Here is a 9,420-nt window from a genome sequence, read left to right on the forward strand (position 1 = left end):
ATACAAACATGTACTAAGGTGCATTGGGGTAATTCCGGCCACGGGGTAAATACGTAGGAATATGTTAAATCGGTACGTAACAAGCGATAGATTAAGCAAATATTCATGCTAATAATATTTATCAATCTTTATGCGTTTCCTTCACGATACTTACGATAAAGCGATGCTCTTAAGTGGTATTCACAATTTTCTGAAATTACCCCTCATCCGAAATTATAGTGCACTAGCTAACCGCCCGCGGCTTCGCCCGCTTTGTCTAAAACTTCATAAATTATATACTAAAACCTTCCTCTTGAATCAATCTATCTATTAAAAAATCCGCATCAAAATCAGTTGCGTAGTTTTAAAGATTTAAGCATACAAAGGGACGTAGGGACAAAGAAAGCGACTTTGTTTTATACTATGTAGTGATTGCACGTGTAATCCTAAATGAGATCCATACTATCTCCGGTCATTGTTCAGGCGAGGTCTGTGACGTCAGTGGCGCTGGAGTCGAGGTCTGCGAAGGAGTCGGGCAGGCGCGCGCCGAGCGTGTCGGGGACCAGGCGGGTGAGCAACGCGCTCACGAGCGGCAGGGCGCCCAGGAGCGTTGTGGGCACCCATTGGCCGTATACCGCCTGGAATTAATATATTATTTTAGATAAAAGTGACTTATTAATGATTGTAACAGAAAAAGGCTTATATTTTGTATTTCGTAACAATTCCGCTTCTTCAAAGTTGATGTATAAGTGTTAGGATTGCTGAGAAAAGCCAATTAGAAAAATAAAATTAGCTTTTCCGATATATTTCATCTTATCACACAAAATTCAAGCTTTTTTTACACAGGTCAGGTCCACACTTATCGAGCTGTTTTGCGCAGCATTTGCTTGTGGCCTTTCACTGTGGACCCACCTAGCTTTGGAATGTCTCAAATAAATACTCGTATTAAACTTATACTAAACAAAAAAAAGCTCACCAGCAGCGGTGTCTGCGGCGCGAGGATGGCCCCGAGGCGGCCGCACGTGGAGCACGCCGCCAGCAGGCGCTGGCGCGCGCGCGTCGGGAACAGCTCCGCCGTGTGTGTGTGTGTGTGTGTGCTCACCAGCAGCGGTGTCTGCGGCGCGAGGATGGCCCCGAGGCGGCCGCACGTGGAGCACGCCGCCAGCAGGCGCTGGCGCGCGCGCGTCGGGAACAGCTCCGCCGTGTGTGTGTGTGTGTGTGTGCTCACCAGCAGCGGTGTCTGCGGCGCGAGGATGGCCCCGAGGCGGCCGCACGTGGAGCACGCCGCCAGCAGGCGCTGGCGCGCGCGCGTCGGGAACAGCTCCGCCGTGTGTGTGTGTGTGTGTGTGCTCACCAGCAGCGGTGTCTGCGGCGCGAGGATGGCCCCGAGGCGGCCGCACGTGGAGCACGCCGCCAGCAGGCGCTGGCGCGCGCGCGTCGGGAACAGCTCCGCCGTGTACACGTACAGCGCGTTCAGCGCCATCGTCGCGCCCGCCTTGCCCAGCAGGAACAGCAGCGTGCCCGCTGTACCCTCCTCTGCAAACGTAAATTTATAAATTTATAAAGAATAGAAAAAATTCGATCACGAGGCGGGACTCGGACCCGCATCCTTTCGCGCCATTCCGGGGCGGATGCTTGACCAACTCAGCCACTCGTGACCCGCCAAAGCAATCGAATTTATTCTATTTTTTATAAATTTATATTTATAAAGCATTTGAATGCCATAAAATATCAATCTCTGCAAATGTGCTTATTCGTCAATTGTCGTTATTCTTTCACGAAATTTAAGTTCGTTTAATTTCTAAAGAAAATCTCTATTTAAATTGTATATTATGCCCGGTTTATATTATTCCAGCATAGATCTAGCAAGATTCCAGTCCAGTGCTGGACTGGATCTGTAACGTCCACATTATTCCAGTTATTAGTAAACCGCGAATCCAGTTACTGGCGGAACGCTCACTGTATTCAGTTCGTTCCAGTGCCAGTTTAAATTTTTCCAGTAAGCAATCCAGTATTGGACTAGATCGCTGGCCTGCAATAATGTAAACCGGGTATTAACAGTCTGTCAAATTAAGCAGACAAAACCAAATTATACTTACGGTTAGGCAAGCACGGTATAGCGATAAGCGCGAGCGCGGTGAGCAGGAACGCCGACGTCAGCAGCGGCCGCCGGCCCGCGCGGTCCAGCAGCAATGTATTCAGTACCAGCGCGGGCAGCTCGGCCGCCGCCAGCAGCGCGTAGTTGGCGTGCGCGGAGCCGGCCAGCGCGTGCGCGCGCACCGCCAGCCCGTAGAACACGAACACTGCGGACGCCCACCACGCGAAGCACACGCACAGGCGCCGCCGGAGCGCGCTGTACCTGTAATGGAATAGACAGAGATTTATTCATTTTTTTTATTTATAAATTCTTTATTGCACTTAAAGAGAATAAAAAAGAAATATAGACCCTTAAATATAACTTAAACTAAGTACAAATGGCGGTCTTATCGCTTTAGAGCGATTTCTTCCAGACAACCTTTGGTACAGTAGAGGAAAAAGTATAAAATAAAATAAATGGGTTAGTGCAATAATAAATAATAATAGTAGGGAAAACATACACATACATATTTATATTGTTATAAATTGAGATTGTAAAACTTCGAAGATTTATTTCATTACTTAGTACCCTATTGAAATTTGAAGTAATTCTTCAACTCCAGATCTAACTCAGTTACATATTACAGCTACTCATATAAATAATAGATACATATTACTCATAAGTTCTCCAAAAACGTCATTTATTATTAGGGATACTATCATATTGAAAGTAGAGTGGAAATTAAAAAGCAACCTTTTTATGCGTAATTAAAATGAACTTACTTTATAAAAGCTCTAAACAAGCTTTCTTCTTCGACAACTTGTTCAACTTTCTCAGTTATTTGATCTTTGGACAACATTCTTTCCAGAGTATCTTCAGGAATTGCAACTTTATTGACCCTTGCTGCGTTCTTCATTGAACTTACTGCTTCGGCTAATCTTCCTTTAGCCACAAGCCACCGTATACTTTCTGGTAGTAACCATGGGTAGAGAAGGAGTAAGAAGGACGGTGGGTACGCGAATCTGGCCCATGTCCGCCAGTAGCCTGTCAGGTAATCGAGCAGAGCTAACGTAGCTGCTCCAGCCGCTAGTGGAATACCAAGCAGTAAGCTTGCTAAGATTCTTTGTTCAACTCCAAGCCACTCGATCACTGTAATAAAAGTTAAGTTTAAAATAGTGAAGTTAATTATACACCTGGTATCATTTCTCTTTGTTGGTTCTCGAAAAAAAATTGTATGCTATTAATTATGTTTCGTATAGTTAAGTAATCTATTCAGCGCCCCGTATAAAAAAAGTTTGACATGCAATTGATATAACAATTATGCCTGGTTTAAATTAGTCCAGGCTTTTAAATTAGTCAAGGTTTTTACTTGAATTTTCCAGCCTCACCAATATTTTACGTATTAATATAGATATAGTACTACATAATATCTGATGGATATTCTATATTACAAATAAATAAAATTTATCAACATACTTAGCACAAAAGCAGCGGGATAGACGCTAGCACCGAACACAGTCTCCAGGAACTCCATGACGAGGTAGGCGGGGTACGAGCCGACGAACGACTTGCACAGACCTAGCAAACCCGCGCCCACACCGCTCGTGAGGAGAGCTGCGCGACGACCCCATCTACCATTTAATGGTTTTTGTTAGAATGTTTTTATTTTAAGTTGTTAATTATATCATGGAAATCTTTTATAAAATAAACACGTAAGCTGCATCGTCGACGCATTTGAAAGGAAAAGTTAAATCTTCATTACTTATACATATATAACAAAATACTACATTCATCATAGTATCATGTATGGATATTGATCTCTCTTGAAAATTTTTATCATTTTTTGTGATTAACGTATTATTATCTAGGTATCTTAGATTTTGATCAATATCCCAATGGCGAGTTTATTACCTACCAGCACTACATTAAATTTATTTGTTCATTTATTTTTTACGTCGTCTTTAAATCATATCATTATACCTGTCAGAAACATATCCCATGATGGGCAGCGACACGAGCATGCCCACGTTGTGGATGGTGCCCACCAGAGTGCGCTTCCACTCCTGACACGCCAGACTGAACTGAAATACATTGTTCTTCATTTACAATCAATTTCTTGTAACCTTGGCTTAATTTGCAAAAACTAGAGCAGTGATCAAAATATTTTTTTTCAGTCTTTCCACGATTACATTGATTGAACAGTTGTATAAATAATGATTAAAAGCACATACTAATAATAATATACTACGTATACAATTAAAAGTAATTGATGCACTCATCCTGTTTTTAAAATAAAATAATAATAATTTCAAATCTGTTGATTTCGACAAAAATAACAAATTATTATTATTCACAATATGACTGACCGGTTGGCTTAGTTGGTAGTGAATTTTGCCGGCCTTCGAAGCTAGAGGTCGTGGGTTTGATTCCCGCCCAGGGAAAATATGTATTTGTGTGATGAATATCAATGTTTACTCTGTGTCAGGGTGTTTAAAGATGGCGAAAAGCTTTGTATGGAATCAGTCCTGAAATATTTATTTTAATACTAAAAATAAGTCATCAGGAAATAAAAATGCATGGTGTGTGCATGGTGTGTTCTACGTTAAGTTTTCCTGAGTTAGGAAGTCAGGCTTCTTAAACAGATCTAACACAGATAATAAATCATTAAAATGACTAATAACTTAGCACCTCACCTCAGAAACGATGCTACTCCTATGCTGATACACAAATCCATCACAAACTAGCAAAGCGGAACTGTTAAAAGACGCCGCGCTGCAGGTACCGTCCACAGCCTGTGGTCTCTCGCAGACGGAGTCGGGGTGCAGCGCCCATACGCCCCAGTCAGGCGCCCAGCTTTCTTCCGAAACATCTAGAAGGGTGCTGTTGTCTTCGCACTCTGGAATGTGACACCTGAAAAGGATATATAAATTTATCTTTTAGGAAAGAAACAATATTTCTTATAAATAATAGACAAAATACCGAACACATATCAGCAAAACATATTACTATACCTAGAATATTAATCATAAATTTTGCACTATGCTATGCACTATTAAAAAACTCCTAGCATATTTAAAAAAAAGGAATTGAAAAATACCCAGCTTCAAATAAGAGCGCGCTCAAAATTATAAATCTAGTTATCACTACGAGTTATCATCAAAAAAATTCCAAATTCAAAAAAGTGACGGGCTCATTTTTTTTTATATTTATGCAAATGCTCACGTGGCACGTCAATAATTATAATTGTTAACAATGCATACATAATTAATGTTTAGTTAATATCAAGGGTCGGTTTATGGGTTACTTTATAATAACCTGTTTGTTTCCTCAATAATAATTATAGAATAATCTATAATTAAGTCTACTGTTAAACGCACTTTAATATCGCCATACTGTAGTATTAAATTATCTGTGGTCATACGCAACCATATTGCAATGTATTTTTAAATATATTTTTTTATAAGAAAACAAAAGTAGATAGGTAGACTAACTTATAACTTATTATTAAATTATTGTTATTTTAAACTGGGGTTCTAACGAGCTTACAAGTTGCTTGAGCTTTTATTGTGAACATGTTCACTCGAATAGCTTTCAGTTAAAATGAGTATTTATTAAAAGCTCCGATCAAATATCTATCAGTAGTTGACTTAAAAGTAAATGTAACGATTTTGTATGACATGTAAAATAATTTTGAAAGTTGAAATCGTTTTTAACTTTCAATTTCCACTTAACTGTCTTGTAATCAAGATAATAATATGATTTCTACCTGACAATTCTTTTTTCAAAATAATGTAATGGTGTCTCACCATTAAAGCAACTTCATATGCTAAACCAATCAAGTTAAGCTATCTATCTAAAATAAGTTAAAGCGGTCAATATCCATGAACATTAGACGCAAACAGTATCTATAATCAGTTACATCCTCTGTATCTTGTTTTAGCCAGCTATAACCTAATAATTGCCTATAGGACATCCACTGCTTTGCCGGTCAGTCTAGTAACATAGTACTATTATGAGTCAGCGGCGGGAGGGGCGGGGAGGGGTGAGGCGACGGGAGGGCGGGGGGGTTACACGCTTGTTGCCGTCACGTGACTCACTATCACTTTCTCACGGCTATTTTAAAACTGGTACTAACGTTCCCATCGTAAATAATGCGAATATTTAATTCAGGATTTTTTATTGATAAAAACGGATAGTTGGTTGTGTTGAGTAGTGTGGTTTATATGAATTGTGTCCGAACGAACAGGAATAAATGTTTGCCTTCAGATAGAGCACTATAAATAGAGCTCTCAAAGCTTTAAGCTATTTGTAATGTTCTTTACGAGTTGATGAGATGTTTTACTTTAGCTCTACTTTATACTTGAATATTTTTATTCACATCTGATTGTGAATATGTATTAATAATTTATTTTTAAAATCTTAAAACGTAGTACACAATACAATAATGGATTCTTCTTCTACGTATTTTTAATGTTTCCTACGTGAGATATTTACAGCTTTGACAGGTCAAATACCAACCTAAATACTGCCCAAATGTGCTGCTTCAGTGATGCCGGTTCATCAAGTTGTATCCCATATTCATAGTGCTTGTATTTGTCTACAACCGATTAAAATGCTATTTTTAGACAAACAGCTTCTGGTTCCCACCGACGCGGTACACAACTAGATCTTAGATGGATTTTTTTAAATTACGATCTAAAAATAGTTTAAGGTCATGACAGGGAACCAGAAATAATAATATATAAAAATCTACATTTCAAAATTCGTAATATCTTTCGCGTATTATTTCAATTTCTACGATAAAAAACTTTTCCTACATTGATAATATTTATCTATTTAAAAAGGTAAAAATTAGCCCCTAAACTGTATGTATAGGAGAATCAATAACTTTATAGTCATTGAAGTCGTCGTTTTTTCTCTAGAGAACTATATTTTTATCATACAATTTTATATTATAGTGTTCATCGTACATTAAACTTAATTAAGATATCAATACACAGTGTGAACCAGGCCTAAGTTGAAATGTTTGCGTTATTTATAGCGTAATGGGAGTTAACTGGTTTCGCCGGATATAATAAGAAATTAACGATTCTGTCAATAAAGCCCTTTATTACTTCTTTATTACTCACTATTTGCATTTACTCGTTAAATATATATTATTTACGTATCACTCTGTGACCCGATTTTAGTTATTATACGTATTATATTTCATAAGCCTTTATTTTAATGAGTTTATGGTCACACATTTTCTTATAACCAATCTAATCTTATTAGTATTAAAGATTATATTGAAACTATGTATAATCGAATCAAGTACTTATCTTAATCTTTAGTTTTATAGCATTAAAATGTTTAAATAAATATTAATTGAGAAAAATTTAAAGATAGACAAAATTAAGGCGAGATTTAAGTTCGCCACAGTACAGCGAAGAGCGCGGTTTCCAAATGCGCCATGGTCATTCTTTTTCTATTCTTCAAAAAATCTACTCATTTTCTATTTAGCAAAGCGATGAAAGACAAGCAAGACAATGCGTTACCAATCGCCAGGTGTTTTTAACCTACAGGTGCATGGTGTTATATTTAGCGACTGACTGAATGCATCAGCTACGCGATTAGTATCTGAATTAACTATTTCTGAACCTTTGTCTATTCTCAGAACTAAGGAACGCTGAACTTTACCGTTCTGCGAACTATTCTTCAACACTTGCACTTTATTCGTCAGCATCATCAGCAGCGAGGATCAACGAATATAAATACAAAATTTCAAAGATCTAGGTGTTGGAAATCTTCACTTATATAAATTAATAATAAATTAATTTTTCAAGTATGACAGCACTTTTTCCCCCTACTAGAAGTATGGCAAATATAATAATGGTCACATTTTATCAAATACTCTCCAAAAATCCAAATGCAATACTGGTACAAAAAGTTTAGCGAAAACAAATTTTTTGCAGTTTTTCGGCGGTATGGCGACCATTTGGAATCGTCCGAAAAGTATGGCATGGCGATTTTCGTAAATGGCTGCACGACGATGGTTACCTGTGCAAAAGTTACCCTGGTACAAATGGTTGAATAATTGTTTTATTTAAATCAACACATTCGCGTAGATATGGCGGGCTGTAAGTCACACCGGAAAAGTATGGCATGACACTACCGCCTACTTCTTTTTTATGGGCTATCGGTAAATTCTAAAATTTTTGTGTTACAAATCGTTTGACTTTCGCTATTTTTCCGACGAGTTCGACTAACGCCCACGCGACTAAGCCGCCGGTACCAGCGTTCACACCATCATTTTTCTTTTTGTCATTGCGTACTAAGACCCTTGTAGAACCGCCATCCTGTTACAAATGATTCGAAATTTTGTGTCAATATCTCCCGGTCTATTAATTCGATCCAAAGAAATTTTTATGTCAAAAACACGCAACGTACCTCCTAAGTTTTCCTTATAAATTTTTACATTATTTATTACTAGTGGTCCGCCCCGGCTTCGCCCGTGGTACATATTTCGCAATAAAAGGTAGCCTATGTCCTTTCTCGAGTATCAAAATATCTCCATACCAAATTTCATGCAAATTGGTTCAGTAGTTTAGGCGTGATTGAGTAACAGACAGACAGACAGAGTTACTCTCGCATTTATAATATTAGTATGGATGTGACTTTGATCGTGGAACACCGCACAGTCATATCTCAATACAAAATCGTATAAAAAAGAATGGTCTGTCTCTTTAATGCGTATTTCCAAACTATACATAGCCAGAACGCAACCATAGGAAACTGCTCGTGTATACTTTGTAATGCTGTTTTTAAGTTTGTTATTACAATATATACACGAATTTTGCGTACTGATCGTGTATACTTTGTAACGCGGATGCTTGCTTCTTCGTTCCAAACTATACACGATCAGTATGCAAAATACAAACTAAATATACCTACTACACCACTTACGCTTGAGCGAAATAAATATATAGGTAATCAAAAACTTGTACAACTATCTATCTACTTTTTTTCTTCTTGATTATTATTGATTCAGTAAAAAATGGAATAAAAGTATTATTAGGTTAGCTTAGGAAAATAAATAGGTAACAGATAAGGGTAACAGATAAGGTTAGGTTAGGTTCGTGATATTTTTAACTACACAAAAATAGGAGCCCCGCGAAGCGGGGCTCCGTCACCTCGCAGCCGTCTTCTTCTGGGCTTATTAGATTCTTACATATTTAGCACTATTGACAATTGTAAGTCGTGCAGTTAGTCGGGAATGAAGACACAAGCATCCTCGATACAAAAAATATACGATCAGTAGGTACGCAACATTATATACACAATACACATGCATTTTAATAATAGATTTCAAAACAGCAATACAA

The 9,420-nt window shown here is 38.1% G+C and overlaps 1 protein-coding gene across 1 annotated transcript; it reads right to left on the reverse strand.

Moving 5' to 3' along the window:
- Positions 1-426: 426 nt before the first annotated feature.
- Positions 427-5,447, reverse strand: LOC149903149 (solute carrier family 22 member 12-like). Its single transcript, XM_090109720.1, has 8 exons — positions 5,434-5,447; positions 4,750-4,966; positions 4,037-4,137; positions 3,533-3,687; positions 2,839-3,205; positions 2,079-2,338; positions 1,334-1,515; positions 427-617 (listed from the first exon to the last, which is right to left on the reverse strand). Exons 1-8 carry the CDS (start codon positions 5,445-5,447, stop codon positions 459-461), a joined length of 1,455 nt encoding a protein of 484 aa, XP_089965846.1. The 3' UTR covers positions 427-458.
- Between the last annotated feature and the right edge of the window lie 3,973 nt (positions 5,448-9,420).

This window comes from Colias eurytheme, chromosome 14, assembly GCF_061535395.1.
Source record: "Colias eurytheme isolate Ceu_HAF_F1 chromosome 14, ilColEury1 Martin Lab GWU primary, whole genome shotgun sequence".
NCBI lineage: Eukaryota > Metazoa > Arthropoda > Insecta > Lepidoptera > Pieridae > Colias > Colias eurytheme.

Coding starts and splice junctions, on each gene's coding strand:
- LOC149903149 (XM_090109720.1), bottom strand. Junction 3,206..3,532: donor TCCCGCTGCTTTTGTGCTAA/GTATGTTGATAA, acceptor CTTTTATTACAG/TGATCGAGTGGCTTGGAGTT. Junction 618..1,333: donor CGCCGCAGACACCGCTGCTG/GTGAGCACACAC, acceptor TATTAATTCCAG/GCGGTATACGGCCAATGGGT.